Source organism: Anomaloglossus baeobatrachus, chromosome 7 (genome assembly GCF_048569485.1).
Source record: "Anomaloglossus baeobatrachus isolate aAnoBae1 chromosome 7, aAnoBae1.hap1, whole genome shotgun sequence".
In the NCBI taxonomy this organism is placed as follows: Eukaryota; Metazoa; Chordata; class Amphibia; order Anura; family Aromobatidae; genus Anomaloglossus; species Anomaloglossus baeobatrachus.
The window spans coordinates 53,698,779-53,716,646 of record NC_134359.1 but is presented as its reverse complement, the minus strand read 5'-3'; the positions used below and the strand labels follow the sequence as shown (position 1 = coordinate 53,716,646).

At 49.1% G+C, this 17,868-nt stretch overlaps 1 protein-coding gene across 1 annotated transcript in view; it reads right to left on the bottom strand.

Annotated features, from left to right (window-relative positions):
• The window catches only part of NOSTRIN (nitric oxide synthase trafficking), a 106,339-nt gene that overhangs the window by 72,931 nt on the left and 15,540 nt on the right, over positions 1-17,868 (bottom strand). The window contains exon 2 of the mRNA XM_075318854.1: positions 147-232. Within this exon, the coding sequence (XP_075174969.1) occupies positions 147-232 (86 nt within the window). The remainder of the gene's footprint in view (positions 1-146; positions 233-17,868) is intronic.

Here is a 17,868-nt window from a genome sequence, read left to right as displayed (position 1 = left end):
TGAGTTTTTTTGCTGAGGATTTTGCAGCAGATCTGCTCCAAAATCCACATCAATAACCACTACAAATACGATTATGTTTGTCAACATAGTGTGAAAAAAACATAAAAACGCAACAGTATTTCACATAATAGAATATTAATTCCAACCTGTGCTGTAGAACAGACAAAACGGTTTTGCAGAAATGTTCTCCATTTTTAGAAACGTTCTTCAAGTCCTGATAGACTTTATCATACTGAAAAAAAAAATAAAATTGTTATAGTGGACATCACTTGTTATGACTATACTTAAGATATGATGATCTGGGGATGCTTCAGCAAGGCTGGAATTGGGCAGATTAAACTTTGCGAAGGACATATGAGTCAAGCTGCATACAAGGTTATCCTGGAAAAACAGTGGATTTCTTCTGCTTAGGCAATGTTCCCCAACTCTGAGGACTGGTTTTTCCAGCAGGACAATGCGCCATGCCACACAGCTAGATCAATCAATGTGTGGATTAAGGACCACCACATCAAAACCCTATCATGGCAGCCCAATCTCCAGACCTGAACCCCATTGAAAACCTCTGGAATGTAATCAAGAGGAAGATGGATAGTCACAAGCCATCAAACAAGGAAGAACTGCCTAAATTTTTGCACCAAGAGTGGCATAAGGTCGCCCAAAAGCAGTGTGAAAGACTGGTGGAAAGCAGCCAAGACGCATGAAATCATGGTTATTCCACAAAATATTGATTTCTGAACTCTTCCTGAGGTAAAACATTATTAGTATTGTTGTTTCTAAATGATTATGAACTTGTTTTCTTTGCATTATTTGAGGTCTGAAAGCAAAGCATTGTTTTGTTATTTTGACCATTTCTTATTTTCAGAAAATAAATACAAAATGTATTGCTTGGAAATTCGGAGACGTTGTCAGTAGTTTACAGAATAAAAGAACAATTTACATTTTACTCAATAATATACTGTACCTATAAAGAGAAAAATCTGAAAAACCGAGAATTTTGCAGTGGTCTCTTAATTTTTGTCAGGGCTTTGTATATATATATATATATATATATATATATATATATATATATATATATATATATGTATATATACAGTGCCTACAAGTAGTATTCAACCCCCTGCAGATTTAGCAGGTTTACACATTCGGAATTAACTTGGCATTGTGACATTTGGACTGTAGATCAGCCTGGAAGTGTGAAATGCACTGCAGCAAAAAAGAATGTTATTTCTTTTTTTATTTTTTTTTTTAAATTGTGAAAAGTTTATTCAGAGGGTCATTTATTATTCAACCCCTCAAACCACAAGAATTCTGTTTGGTTCCCCTAAAGTATTAAGAAGTATTTCAGGCACAAAGAACAATGAGCTTCACATGTTTGGATTAATTATTTCTTTTTCCAGCCTTTTCTGACTAATTAAGACCCTCCCCAAACTTGTGAACAGCACTCATACTTGGTCAACATGGGAAAGACAAAGGAGCATTCCAAGGCCATCAGTGACAAGATCGTGGAGGGTCACAAGGCTGGCAAGGAGTACAAAACCCTTTCCAAGGAGTTGGGCCTACCTGTCTCCACTGTTGGGAGCATCATCCGGAAGTGGAAGGCTTATGGAACTACTGTTAGCCTTCCACGGCCTGGACAGCCTTTGAAAGTTTCCACTCGTGCCGAGGCCAGGCTTGTCCGAAGAGTCAAGGCTAACCCAAGGACAACAAGGAAGGAGCTCCGGGAAGATCTCATGGCAGTGGGGACATTGGTTTCAGTCAATACCATAAGTAACGTACTCCACCGCAATGGTCTCCGTTCCAGACGAGCCCGTAAGGTACCTTTACTTTCAAAGCGTCATGTCAAGGCTCGTCTACAGTTTGCTCATGATCACTTGGAGGACTCTGAGACAGACTGATTCAAGGTTCTCTGGTCTGATGAGACCAAGATCGAGATCTTTGGTGCCAACCACACACGTGACGTTTGGAGACTGGATGGCACTGCATACGACCCCAAGAATACCATCCCTACAGTCAAGCATGGTGGTGGCAGCATCATGCTGTGGGGCTGTTTCTCAGCCAAGGGGCCTGGCCATCTGGTCCGCATCCATGGGAAGATGGATAGCACGGCCTACCTGGAGATTTTGGCCAAGAACCTCTGCTCCTCCATTAAGGATCTTAAGATGGGTCGTCATTTCATCTTCCAACAAGACAACGACCCAAAGCACACAGCCAAGAAAACCAAGGCCTGGTTCAAGAGGGAAAAAATCAAGGTGTTGCAGTGGCCTAGTCAGTCTCCTGACCTTAACCCAATTGAAAACTTGTGGAAGGAGCTCAATATTAAAGTCCACATGAGACACCCAAAGAACCTAGATAACTTGGAGAAGATCTGCATGGAGGAGTGGGCCAAGATAACTCCAGAGACCTGTGCCGGCCTGATCAGGTCTTATAAAAGATGATTATTAGCTGTAATTGCAAACAAGGGTTATTCCACAAAATATTAAACCTAGGGGTTGAATAATAATTGACCCACACTTTTATGTTGAAAATGTATTAAAATTTAACTGAGCAACATAACTTGTTGGTTTGTAAGATTTATGCATCTGTTAATAAATCCTGCTCTTGTTTGAAGTTTGCAGGCTCTAACTTATTTGCATCTTATCAAACCTGCTAAATCTGCAGGGGGTTGAATACTACTTGTAGGCACTGTATATATATATATATATATATATATATATATATATATATATATATATATATATATATATAAACCTTCATAGATGACGCACTGGACGTTATCATATATTGAGGTCAAAGATGCAGAATAACTAATTATCACCATAATCATACTGACTTAAAGAGTCATGCTAAAACATTTTTACCGTATTGGGAATGCCATAAAAATAACAATGGCGGTGTTGCATATTTTCACCATTTCACCTCACTTGGGACTTGTTTCCTGTTATTCACTACATTATACTACATTGTACAGAATAATGAATGGTGTCATTCAATAGGACAACTCGTCCTACAAAAATCAAGACCTTGTATGGCTATTTGTATGGAAAAATAAAAAAACGTTTTGGCTCTTGGAAAAAGTGAAAATGCAAAAACAAAAATGTACCCTCTCCTGAAGGGGTTAGTAATACCAAAGCAGTGAATTTGTATACCTTACTTATTCTGTAATCTACAGTATGTCTCAAAGTACAAACCAAGTGTATGATAAGTACCCAAACACAAGTCAGATTAAAGTTCAACCTCAATGATCAGTTACACACATAGATGACAGTGACTGGTTGCTACGTATGAATAATACAATTCATGCGACAGTATTTGTAATGCATCATTAAATATTAACTGCTCAAGAATCTCCTTATCTTTAAAATTGTGAAAGAAGGAACCTCAGTATTGCACTGTAGACAGTTACACGTGATAGTGCACTATTTCAAAAATCTAGAAGAGTAATTCTGCAAATAAACCAGATGCTGATCAGAAGACAAGCTTGCTAGAAAATCTTAAATCTCGGGTAATAGATGAAGCACCACTAAGCAGATCACTTCTGCATCTCCACTTTAGCAATCAGTTTGAGGCTCTATAGGTGGGTCACCAATATGGATGGATAAGCACGCTGTCACACGGTGTCTGGCACAAAACTCGTCAAGTGTCAGGACTACCTCTTGCCGCTGTTCATACAGCAGAATCAGACACTCCACACGATGCTGCTTTTAAGTTGCACAGACAATGCTCTTCCTAGTAATCGGGCTTGCAGGAGTAAATTTCGGCTAGCCTGTGGATTACTGCTTGTGTCACATGTTGCAGGAGACTTATTACAGTCACCATTAACTTTTTAAGATGGTGGAACCTGGTCTCCCATGCCGATGAAAGCTTTACGTGATCCCGGTCCTTGTGTTTTGATGTCCTGTTGCTGGTGGACTTCTGTGCTGTTTGGCGCGTTGTGGAAATACTCTCGTCTGATTATTTCCTTCCTTCCTTTAGTTTCCTCCTGTTCACGTATTGCCTATACCTCTATGAGTCATTGGTGTGAGTTTGAGTTTTCTGTTTTCCCTGGTCTGTTTATTTGTGTGGAACTAATCACTCCTGTCCTCTTAGCCCTCTCCTGGGTGGACACAGCGGGGCCACTAGACCAGGGGTGTTTAGGAGCTAGGGTAAGGAAGGCGGCCCAAACAGCATCACCTTCAGACATATCTTTGAGAGCAGGGTCAGCCAGGGTTCGCCTAGCATGAAGGACAGTTTAGGCTCCTCTGTTCCTAGTGATCCCATCACACCTCGTGACACGCTGTGACTAATAGACGGTGCTCCCCGTGTTCTTTGTTTTGTGGACTGGCTGGCAGAGCTGGCACTCCCCTCTAAACTGTGTAGATGGACTAACCCTGCCCAAAAAGTGTGAGAAGTAGAGAAAGAGTGAGAGAAGAGCTTAGGGAGGGAACACGAAAGTCATGTTGCCTGAGAGAGTGAGAGGGAAGATGGTTGAGTCATACTTTAATCAATACTTCCAGGCACTGGCTAAGCTAGAAAAAGAGACACTAATCCGGGTGACTGGTGCTGATCAACAATTGATCCCGGTCACAGGGGTTGTGTGGGTGAATGTTCAAATTTTGCTGGCAAGTAGTGGGAAGAAAAGGGATCTTGTTAGTCCCTGAGCCCACCAAGGAAGAAGTACCTGTGATAATGGAGATGAACATCCTCCGCGAACTGGACCAATTCCTGTTTACAATGCGAGGACCTGGCTACTGGAAATGTGCCACTCCACATAAGCCCACCCAGTAAGCATTCCAGAGGCTGATTCATGTCAAAGGGACGCAGAAGAGTGTTTCAGCACACCAGTCTGTGGGGATGGTCGGATGGTCAGGGTCACAAGAAGGAGCCTGTGGTCCTGCCCCTCAGCAGGAGATTGTGCTGTCCCTACCAGTGGGGACCTGCTGCACCCTGGAAGGTATGGAAGTGCTTGTTGAGGTGCTAATCCCTGAAAAAGTGGGCCAAGAATTCTTAATGAGTGCCTGTTAGAGCGGTGAAAGTAGGACCAAAAGAAATCTCCTTGCTGCTGAGAACGGAGCTGGCTCGTGTATGCCTGCATAGAAGTAGTTAGTCAGAAGGAGGTAACTTTGGCTTCAGTGAAGGACCCAGAGTGGACTCTGGCAGTTACTTCTTGCATACGTCCCAACATTTAAAGATAAGAAAGAGGGACAAAGTACCGCGCTATGCGCGCCGCAGCAATTTTAAGCCATGCCCTCTAACCACACCCATTTTGCAATCTGTCACGCCCACATCCAATCCTTTTCAGCACTGCTGATCACATTGTTTAAGGCTGCGTACCCACGATCAGTGTTTGCAGCATTTTGGATGTAGCGTGTTTTTGCTGTGTCTAAAACGTTGCGTTGTACAGTACAAGCACAGTGGAGGGATTTCTAGAAATTCCGTGCCCACTGTGCTTGTTTTTTCTGCAGCAAACACTGACCTGCGGAGCGTCTTTCCAGACTGCAGCATATCAATTGTTTGCTGCAGGTGCATGTGTCCTCCGTAGGGAGAAAACAGCATGAGACCGCAGCGCACTGAACCCTGATCGTGGGCACAGGCAGCTGTGGTCTCCTGCAGAGGAGACGTGCAGACCTGCAGGTCAAGACCCGCTGCCTCCAGGACACAGTGAGTCCTGATCGTGGGCACAGGCAGCTGTGGTCTCCTGCGGAGGAGACGTGCAGCCCCACAGGTCAAGACCCGCTGCCTCCAGGACACAGTGAGTCCTGATCATGGGCACAGGCATACACACATATACAGTTAGGTCCAGAAATATTTGGACAGTGACACAATTTTCGCGAGTTGGGCTCTGCATGCCACCACATTGGATTTGAAATGAAACCTCTACAACAGAATTCAAGTGCAGATTGTAACGTTTAATTTGAAGGTTTGAACAAAAATATCTGATAGAAATTGTAGGAATTGTACATATTTCTTTACAAACACTCCACATTTTAGGAGGTCAAAAGTAATTGGACAAATAAACCAAACCCAAACAAAATAATTTTATTTTCAATATTTTGTTGCGAATCCTTTGGAGGCAATCACTGCCTTAAGTCTGGAACCCATGGACATCACCAAACGCTGGGTTTCCTCCTTTTTAATGCTTTGCCAGGCCTTTACAGCCGCAGCCTTCAGGTCTTGCTTGTTTGTGGGTCTTTCCGTCTTAAGTCTGGATTTGAGCAAGTGAAATGCATGCTCAATTGGGTTAATATCTGGTGATTGACTTGGCCATTGCAGAATGTTCCACTTTTTTTGCACTCATGAACTCCTGGGTAGCTTTGGCTGTATGCTTGGGGTCATTGTCCATCTGTACTATGAAGCGCCGTCCGATCAACTTTGCGGCATTTGGCTGAATCTGGGCTGAAAGTATATCCCGGTACACTTCAGAATTCATCCGGCTACTCTTGTCTGCTGTTATGTCATCAATAAACACAAGTGACCCAGTGCCATTGAAAGCCATGCATGCCCATGCCATCACGTTGCCTCCACCATGTTTTACAGAGGATGTGGTGTGCCTTGGATCATGTGCCGTTCCCTTTCTTCTCCAAACTTTTTTCTTCCCATCATTCTGGTACAGGTTGATCTTTGTCTCATCTGTCCATAGAATACTTTTCCAGAACTGAGCTGGCTTCATGAGGTGTTTTTCAGCAAATTTAACTCTGGCCTGTCTATTTTTGGAATTGATGAATGGTTTGCATCTAGATGTGAACCCTTTGTATTTACTTTCATGGAGTCTTCTCTTTACTGTTGACTTAGAGACAGATACACCTACTTCACTGAGAGTGTTCTGGACTTCAGTTGATGTTGTGAACGGGTTCTTCTTCACCAAAGAAAGTATGCGGCGATCATCCACCACTGTTGTCATCCGTGGACGCCCAGGCCTTTTTGAGTTCCCAAGCTCACCAGTCAATTCCTTTTTTCTCAGAATGTACCCGACTGTTGATTTTGCTACTCCAAGCATGTCTGCTATCTCTCTGATGGATTTTTTCTTTTTTTTCAGCCTCAGGATGTTCTGCTTCACCTCAATTGAGAGTTCCTTAGACCGCATGTTGTCTGGTCACAGCAACAGCTTCCAAATGCAAAACCACACACCTGTAATCAACCCCAGACCTTTTAACTACTTCATTGATTACAGGTTAACGAGGGAGACGCCTTCAGAGTTAATTGCAGCCCTTAGAGTCCCTTGTCCAATTACTTTTGGTCCCTTGAAAAAGAGGAGGCTATGCATTACAGAGCTATGATTCCTAAACCCTTTCTCCGATTTGGATGTGAAAACTCTCATATTGCAGCTGGGAGTGTGCACTTTCAGCCCATATTATATATATAATTGTATTTCTGAACATGTTTTTGAAAACAGCTAAAATAACAAAACTTGTGTCACTGTCCAAATATTTCTGGACCTAACTGTACGGTACATATTTGAAGACAAATTCCCTAAAATACATATAAACAGACAAATCTATACACAGTCATCTACACTGACATACATAGATATATACATCATACATATACACACATTGGAGGTAATAACATGGGGAAGCCGGCAGCAGCCGCACTTACCTACCCCGCTTGTCTCTATCCAGCTCCTCCTCGGCATGTGATCACTTGACAACACTTTAACAGACCTAGCCACGCACAGTGCACACTGACAACGCTGTGTATGTATCACAAGGGAGGATGGGGGGTTTATATACTCTCTCTCTCTCTCTCTCTCTCTCTCTCTCTATATATATATATATATATATATATATATACACTGTATATATATATATATATATATATATATATACACTGTATATATACAGTATATATAGCACAGGAGGGGGCTAGGGGCTACAGTATATACAGCACAGGAGGGGCTGGGGGCTACAGTATATACAGCACAGGAGGGGCTGGGGTTATAGTATATACAGCACAGGAGGGTCCTGGGGCATAGACAGTACTTGAGGGGGCATACATATTAGGCCTATTTCAAATGTCAGTGATTCTGGTATGTATGTGCTAGTTTTTATACGTACCAGAATCACTGACCTATGCAGACCCATTATAATCAATGAGTCTGCACACACATCAGTGATTTTTCACGGACCGTGTCTCCATGCGGCGTACATGTGTATCTGTGATTGCCGCACAGAAACATGTCTGTTTTTTTTCTGGCATCACTGATGTCCCACAGACCACACTATGGAGTGATCCGTGAAACACGTACCAGAAAAACATGGACATTTAAAAAAAAAAATGCTTTTTCAACTCACCTTCTCCAGTGATGCTGAGTTCGGCAGCTGCTCTCTGCTTCTTCCTGCCCGGCTCATTATGGCATGCATATTCATTTATGCAGCCAGAGCCAACCCGGAAGTAGCTGCAGAGGTGAGAGAGCGGTGGCTGGATGCTGAATCGCGGGACTCTTCAGCACCACGGAGAGCAGGAGCGGGGACAGGTGAGTACAGTGGAACCTTGCTTAACGAGAACAATCCGTTCTGGGACTGTGCTTGTTAATCAAGGTACTCGTTCAGCAGAGCAAGATTTCCCATAGGAAATCATTGCAATGCTGACGATCCGTTCCACAACTTCTAAAATGTCCCATCCTGGTCCCCTATTCTATCATTCCACACATGCACAGACACACACAAACACACACAAACTCACACAAACTCACACAAACACACACAAACACACACATATTATATGCTCACCTTACCTTCCGTTCCATCGCCGGTCTGCTGGGACTTGCTGTTCTCTGGTACGGGACCGGGCTGTGTAACGCGTTACCATAACAACAAGGCAGGAACTTCCCGGCCAGAGCGCTGACGTCAAAGGCAGAGCCGCTTGCCTCTGATTGGCCAGTGCTCTGCCTTTCATTAGCGGTGACAGGAAGTTCCTCCCTCGTCGCTATGGATGCAGATACACAGCGTGGACTGGAGCGCAGCGGCGCACTACAGCACCCAGGAGGCCGGCGATGAAACGAAAGGTAAACATAATATGTTATACTAGAAGGTGTCCCGATTCTACGCATCGGGTATTCTAGAATTTACGTATTGTGTAGTTAATGTATGATTTTTGTTATATATATATAGATGTTGTTGTGTGTAGTTACCAAGTGTTTGTGTAGGGTGCTGTACATGTTCTGGGTGTTGTCTGGGTGTGGCGGGGGGTTAGAGCGGTGTTGTTTGTGTGTTGCATTGTGTGTGTTGCGTTGTTTGTGGAGCGCTATGTGTCTGTAGTGTTGTGTGTGTGTGTTGCGCGGTTTGTGTGGGGTGTGTGTGTTTTGGTGGGAGGTATGTTTTGTGCAATGTGTGTGTTGTGCGGTATGTGCATATATTTGTGTGTGCCGCGGTGTTTGTGTGTTGGGTGTTGTGTGTGTGCGGCGTTGTCTGTATGTGTGGGTGTCTGTGTAGGGCGGTGTTTGTGGTTCCCAGTGTGTGTGTGGTGTGTTGTGCAGTGCGTGTGTGGCGATGTGTGTGTGTTTTGGGGGGAGGTGTGCACCCCCCATCGTGCTCCATCCCCCATGCTGCGCACCCCCCATCGTGCTCCATCCCCCATGCTGCGCACCCCCCATCATGCTCCATCCCCTATGCTGCGCACTCCCCATCGTGCTCCATCCCCCATGCTGCGCACTCCCCATCGTGCTCCATCCCCCATGCTGCGCACTCCCCATCGTGCTCCATCCCCCATGCTGCGCACTCCCCATCGTGCTCCATCCCCCATGCTGTGCACCCCCCTTCCTGCTCCACAGTCACACATCAGACAGTATACACGCACACATGTGATCGTATACACTCACACCCTACTTCTGCCTATGCCCTCCTGTGTGCGGTCCCAGCAGCTGTGATGCATGCAGTGCTCCTCTGCCTTCTGCCGACATGCACACACCCGATCGCATACACGCACACACCCGATCGCATACACGCACACACCCGATCGCATACACGCACACACCCGATCGCATACACGCACACACACATTGACGATATTGCACATACGCGCTCACACTCACAACATCCGGAGATACCACATGCTTCTGGCCATGTGATCTTCTGGCAGGTTCTGGAAGGTCACTGCACGCACAGTATCGCCGCCGAGAAGCAAGCGATATCACTGGAAGTTGTGAGTGTGTGGATGCGATCTGATGTGTGTGTGAGGTGTGTGTGAGAGTGAGTGTGATCTGATGTGTATGTGTGTGTGTCTGTTCTTATGTGTGTGCGTGTGTGTGTGTGTTCCGCCGCTGCAGGACCTTGATGCGCTCACCTGGGAGCCGGTGTACGCTGGTAACCATGCTACACAATATTACTCGATGTGTACCATGGTTACCAGCGTACCCCGCCCCCCGCTCGCACGGGAGCCCACACCAGCGTACGCCGGCAACCCCAGCAATGCGAGGGTATGTGTCGGCTGGGTTGCCGGCGTACGCTGATGTGGGCTCCCGGGAGTACAGCACTTACCTGGGAGCGGGGCTCCGTGTCGTTTCGGGGAATGCGTGCGGGGGGCGGGGCCAGAGCGAGCGTGCAATGCGTGAGGGGGGCGGGGCGTGGCAGAGTTGCCAATGCGTGCAGGGGGCCGGGGCGAGAGGCTAATCCGTGTGGGGGCGGAGCCAAGGCGAGGCAAGCGGCCAATCCGTGCGGGGGGGCGGAGGCGAGGCGAGCGGCCAATAAGACGCTTGTCGCGGTAAGGACAGAATTTTGGAGCAAGACAGACAGACAGAATAAGGCAATTATATATATAGATTATATGCTCACCTTACCTTCCGTTCCATCGCCGGCCTCCTGGGTTTTGTAGTTCGCCGCGAGGATGTCGCAATGTACCCGGGAACTACAAGAACCATGAGACCGGCGGTGGAACGGAAGGTAAGGTGAGCATAATACTGTATGTGTGTGTGTGCTTGTGTGTGTTTGTGTGTGTTTGTGCATACATGTGTGTGTTTGTGTGGACTGCAAGAACGGGTTAGAGCGCGGTGGATGGACGAAACCGGAAGTGTGTGCGGTGAGGATTTCGCTCGTACAGCAAAGCTTTCTCGTAAAGCGGGTTACAAATTTACAGAAAGCTTTTCTTGTTAAGCGAAATTCTCGTTAAGAGGGTTTCTCGGCACTAAAGGGTGCCAGCTTAGAATATGCGGGGGGGTAGGACATTATATTGGTCTTTCTCATCTATTATCTATCCCTCTATCTATCCCTTGATTCATTCATCCATCCCTCTATTTATCCCTCTAGCTATCTGTCTCTATCTATCCCTCTATCTATCTAGCTGCTTCCGTTTTTTTGCAGTATGAAAAAAATAGGAAGGTACGCAGATGACACACGGACCATATACGGAACGGAAGCCACACAGTTGCATCCGTGAAAAAACATGACCATTTTTTTGCAGACCGCAAAAACAGGGCAGTCCTGTGAATGTAGCCTAATCAAGAGGCTTATGAGGGTGATGTATTTAATTACAAAAAACTGTTTTTTCTTGGTGTATGTGTTTATTTACTGTCACTTACAGATTACTAAGGAAGGGGGTGTCTCATAGACCCTGACGATTAATATCTGGCTTAGAGGCAGCTGTGGGCCGTGATTAACTTCATATTAGCCTGATTGCCACCGCCCCAGAGCAACCAAGAAGAGCCAGGTAAAGTGCTGGGATTGTCACATCTAATGGATGTGACAATCCTGAGCGGCTGCAGGCTGCTATTTTTAGGCACGGGGCGGCTCAATAAATAGGGGTCTCCCCAGCCTGACAATACCAGCCCCCAGCTTTTGTGGTTTATCATGCCTGGGTACCAAAATTTGGGGGGACTGAATCTCGTTTATTTTTAAATTATTTTTGTAAATCAAGAAAAAAGCCGCATGCAGTTCCTCTTATTTGGATGCACAGCCAAGATAAGCGCACGGCTGGGGGCTGCATACTGTAGCCATATGCTTTTTCTGTTCTTGGTGTCATAATATGGGAGAAAAACACAGTGAAAAATTGTATGCGTTTTATACCACAATAATGATCCGCAGAGTTGAATTGCTTTCCCGCTCATCAACCGTCTTGGCGCCCGTGATTGGTTGTAGGCAGATGCTGTCACATACGCCAAGGGTGCGTCTGACTGCAACCAATCACAGGAGACAGGACAGCCGGAGGACGGGGAAAGCAGTGCATATGAATGAGCAGTAATTAGCGGCCCAGCAAGTGAAGGAGAAGCCACGGGAGCAGTGTACAGCTGCAACGGAGCCTCGGTCAGTATGAAGCGCTTTCTTCTTTTTTTTTTTTTACTTTACTATTCATTTTTAATTTCACAAGTGCCTGATCCGGATCACACATCCGGAATCCAGGGCCTGGTTCTGCCCAACAATAGCGTCTGATACTCTGAAAAAAGGGCTGTTTACCCCTACACTGACTGATAGAACGAGTTTTTTCAGTAGCTACTCTGAAAAGATGACGCAAAGTTTCGTGAACCTCCATTTTCAACAACCCACAAAGTACAGTTTCATCAACACAGTATGATAGCCCCGACACAACCCACCACATTTTATAATGGCTCACACACAGTATAATGCGCTTCACATAGACATCCAAATACTATAATGTCCCCCTCATACAGCTCAGCAAACTATATTTTGGCCCCTACACAGATCAAAACAGTTTAATGGCTGCCCCACCTAATGATTAAAAAAATTACTCATCTCTCCCCATTCTCCCCCTGCTCCAATCTTCGCAGCAGGTGTCCTGAATGTTCGGCACTGGTCTGCAGAGGGTGCGTTGAAGTGACATCATTGTGCCCTGTGCACTGAGACATCAAAGCTCATAAGCACAGGGAGAATAATGGAGGATGGAGCCGTCAGATCATTGCTTTCAATTATATTGGCATTTATCGTTCAGTTGAACATGCAATACAGGACGGAGGAGGGTCCAGTGCAGGCCCTGGAACTGGTCCCCTGACTCACAGGTCCCTTAGTAGTGTGGCGCCCCTGACCTGGTCAGGCACCACTGAGTACTGCACCCATGCTGGGGACAGTACAATACAGGTAATCCAGATGGCTGACTGGGGTGTGGAACACAGGCGCATAGTGATCAGGTCTCACACATGTACCTTTGAGAGGACCCCTGGGGATCCCAGGAGGGGGCAAAGCCTTGACCTCCACTGGAATAGTGGAGGGGGCCAAAAGCCTCCATCTCCTCTCAAGGGGTGTGGTAAGAGAATCTGGTTGCTAGGTGGCGTAGGCAGGCACAAAGGGAAAAGAGAAGGAGGAGTAGTCAGTTGAGAGTCTGCAGCAGAGTGTGGAGGAGTGAGCAGCAGGAAAGTGAAGCTCAGACAGGAACAGCAGTGAAGGTCCCAGATGTGAGTCAGTTAGAGGAGAACTCCAGAGGGCTCAGTGAGGAGCAGACCTGTGGGGTTGATGCTGTCTAACAGCGCCCGCGCAGTGGCTACTGACGGGGGAGAACGGTCAACTAGGAGTGCTACCTGAAAGCCAGCTTCAGCTAGAGAGAAAGCACGGAGTGGGAAGTAAGGAGACTGCTAGAGAGCACCAGGCCCAACCGGGCGGCAGATCCCGAAGCGAAGATAGATCCAGCTTTCTTCTGCTAAACCTGCCGGTGTGGGGCTCTCAAAGCCCACACCACAACACCACAAAAGCCGCAGCCACGTAACCGCAGTGAGGGCCCATAGGTCACAGGAGGCAAGCAGCTGGAGTGGCCTGGTCCGGGGAACAAGCAAACGGCAAACAAAAGGGGGAGAGAGGCTGCAGCATCTTCCCTGGGTGACCCCCATAGGGACTCAAAGTCGGGGTCACCCCAAACCACCAAGGGCTAAGGAAGGCGAGTCAGTGGTCACCCTCATAAAGTCAGCCTGAAGGATACCTGGTTCCCATCTGGTTCATCCCAGCTACGCCCGGGCTACTCACCCTGCCATCAAATGTGAGTAAAGCCCTTGAAAGACATTCCTGCCTGTGTGAGTCATTCTGCGACTTGTGGTACTACAAACCTACACCGGGCCCTGGGGCTTGCCTCACTCTCAGGAGGCTACTACATCCGACTGCACCCACCATCAGCCCCAGGCGTCCCCTAACCTGCAGTGGCGGTCCCCACTGACCGCAATACTGAGAGTGGCGTCACGATCAAAACCGAAGATTCCCTACCTGTGACCAGCACCAGCTACGTGGAGTCCCTGAAGGCATGCACCGATACAACACCTGTGGGGCTTCACATCTGGCGTCACGAACAGGATAAGGACTAGACCTGTTCAGACAGGTGACCATGTGCCTGGGCGGTCCGCTTGAAAAATTGGAAGCGCCGCCATATTGCCACCATGAAAAGCGCGCTGAAAAACAACAGCAGCCCGCGCTGGAAGAAGTTACCGCCCACGAAGAGGTGTGGCTACCCAGAGATCCCCTGCAGAGTTCTGACCTTGCCAGCTATGAGAGTGGAAGCGTCCAGAGACGTCGGGACAGAAAGGGAGCCAGAAGCCTGCTGCTGGGAGAGGAGCTGCTGAAAGAAGCAGAGCAAAAACTGCACAGCCTGTTATCAGAGGCAACGGCGAGTCCACAGCTGGAGAGTCGTGCAGAAGAGGGCGCAGAAGAAATGGCGTCTGACCGCAGAAATCCAGAACCGGGCTCCGCTGCCTGGTGGTACCGGGAGCTGGCCCAGTTCTGCGACCGACTGGAGACCCGGGTTGTGGAGCAGATCCGGGAAGAACGGATGGAAATGCTGGAGATGACCGCGGCGGTTCGGGCCTATGAAAGGAGAGCCGCGCGCCGAGTGCCAGACAGGACGGCGACGACGCAGACCCCGATGCTGCCACCGGTGGGTGAGTCAAGTGATGCCCCGGCCAGCGCAAGTGCCCCGACCCCTGCTGCCACGCCCGCGGTCCCCGAAGAGGCGTCCGGTGCGGCGACGCTGAAGCAGGCCGCAGCCACGCCAGGTGCGGCCTTCCAAGCCCCAGCGGCCGCAGCGATGCCCTGCTCGGCCCACCAAGACCCGGTCCCTGCAGCAACGCCCAGTCCGGCCCGCAAAGAACCGGCTGCCACCGCGACCCTCATCCGCGTCGCAGGCGTAACGCTGACCCAGGCCGCCGCCCTGCTAGGCCCGGCCCGCCGAGACCCCACCGCCGCAGCAACGCTCGTCCGCGCCGCAAGTGAGGTGCTGAACCAGGCCGCCGCCACGCCAGGCGCGGCCCGCCAAGCCCAGACTGCTGCAGCGACGTCCAGCCCAGCCTGCACAGATCCCATCGCAGCTGAGACGCCGATCCAGGCCGCCGCCATGCCGGGCGCGGCCCGCCAAGACCAGGCCGCCGCCAAACAGGGCGCGGCCCGCCAAGACCAGGCCGCCGCCATGCCAGGCGCGGCCCGCCAAGACCAGGCCGCCGCCATGCCAGGCCCGGCCCGCCAAGACCAGGCCGCCGCCATGCCAGGCGCGGCCCGCCAAGAAGAGATGACCTCATCATTTACCCCGGCCTGCAAGGCCAGAGCAGATACTGCTCCCCAGTCCACGGGGGTCCCTGATAAGAAGCCCATGCTGGGAGAGAACTCCACATACTGGCAGCTGAAGGCCGACATGGAGGCCAAGTTTCCGCAGTGGTTGGTGGATCAGTACCTGCGCCCTCCGCGCACCCCCAAGGAGATTCAGGCAGCCCCTGCAGCCGCGCCAGAGAGTCCACCGCCCGGACCAGCTGAGGACCACTCATCCCCAGCGCTGCCACAACCAGAGTGCAGCGAAGAACTAAGGGGGAGAGGAGGCCAGGAAGCTGAGGAGCTGACTCCGGAGCCACCGGCAGTGGATCTATACTCAGAGCCGGAGATGTTACCCTATTCACGTTGGGATGAGGAGGACTTGACACCGTCTGCAGATGAAGAACTGCCCAAAAGCCTTACCTGGGAGTTTGTGAGCTGCCCCCAGCAGAACCCAGCCCGCAAGACAAGGCGTCGCAACAGAGCAACACTGTCCCCTGCACCACAGTCTCCAGAGCAGAGAGAGGTCACAGCCAGAGACCTGCAGGAGAAAAGATTACTGAGAAGGTCTAGAGCCCAGGTCAGAGGACCCCTTTACAGAGGAGTAGTAGAGGACTTCAACTTGAAAAGCGGATACGGCTTTATTGTAGCCCCTGGTATCAAAGAAGGGATATTTGTCAACAGAAGAGATGTGAACGCTCATCTGCCTAGAGGACACCCTGGCAGAAATCTAAAGATGGGAGATACAGTACAATTCACTATGCATGAAGGCGAAAGAGGATTGTATGCGCTTGACGTAGCACTATGCACCAGCAAACCTTACAGCCACCCCATGCTACAAGAAGGAAGACAAAGCAGAGAAAAAGAACCTACGGATGAGACGACCACAGACGACGACAAAGAGCAGGAAAGCAGCAGGTGCCACCGCCATACAGGCTCAAGCCCTGGTAAAGAGGAGTAAAGTAAAGTAAAGTAAAGAAAGAAGTTACCAGTTGAAGTTTTGAAAAGTTTTGGTTTGCAACGTTCTCAAGTTTAAGCATGTGCCCACAAAAACTATTGTGAGAAAAACCATAAACCTTAAGGCTATGAACTGGCTATAGCCACAAACTCTCGCAGTGTAAATAGTTACACCAGTGGCACCACCACCAGAGCCAGCCTGTTTAGGGGCTTGGCTCGTCTGCAACCAGGAGGAGCCCGTCCGTATATAGGGCCTTGGCTCACCTGCAACCAGAGAGCACGCCTGTTTATGGGGCCTTGGCTCACCACCACAAAGAGGGTACCTGGTCAGCACCAACTGTGGAGGCCGCCTCCGCATCCTGCCAGAAGAGGCTGAAGGCGCGGATCCACCAGGCCAGGTATGCCCTGGAGACCACCAGCCCATGAAAGCCGCCTCTACATCCTGCCAGAAGTGGCTGAAGCCGCGGCCAACGTGAAAGGGTTTTTGGGTGGGTTAACGGACTTGTGGGTGGAGGGTGGTGATGTATGGTACCTGGTGCTTTTAAATGTTTTACATGTTTTAATGTTTTATGCATTTTAAAATGTTGTCTTGCAGCCCGAGGACGTGCTGGTGATAACTAAGGGGGAATGTGGCGCCCCTGACCTGGTCAGGCACCACTGAGTACTGCACCCATGCTGGGGACAGTACAATACAGGTAATCCAGATGGCTGACTGGGGTGTGGAACACAGGCGCATAGTGATCAGGTCTCACACATGTACCTTTGAGAGGACCCCTGGGGATCCCAGGAGGGGGCAAAGCCTTGACCTCCACTGGAATAGTGGAGGGGGCCAAAAGCCTCCATCTCCTCTCAAGGGGTGTGGTAAGAGAATCTGGTTGCTAGGTGGCGTAGGCAGGCACAAAGGGAAAAGAGAAGGAGGAGTAGTCAGTTGAGAGTCTGCAGCAGAGTGTGGAGGAGTGAGCAGCAGGAAAGTGAAGCTCAGACAGGAACAGCAGTGAAGGTCCCAGATGTGAGTCAGTTAGAGGAGAACTCCAGAGGGCTCAGTGAGGAGCAGACCTGTGGGGTTGATGCTGTCTAACAGCGCCCGCGCAGTGGCTACTGACGGGGGAGAACGGTCAACTAGGAGTGCTACCTGAAAGCCAGCTTCAGCTAGAGAGAAAGCACGGAGTGGGAAGTAAGGAGACTGCTAGAGAGCACCAGGCCCAACCGGGCGGCAGATCCCGAAGCGAAGATAGATCCAGCTTTCTTCTGCTAAACCTGCCGGTGTGGGGCTCTCAAAGCCCACACCACAACACCACAAAAGCCGCAGCCACGTAACCGCAGTGAGGGCCCATAGGTCACAGGAGGCAAGCAGCTGGAGTGGCCTGGTCCGGGGAACAAGCAAACGGCAAACAAAAGGGGGAGAGAGGCTGCAGCATCTTCCCTGGGTGACCCCCATAGGGACTCAAAGTCGGGGTCACCCCAAACCACCAAGGGCTAAGGAAGGCGAGTCAGT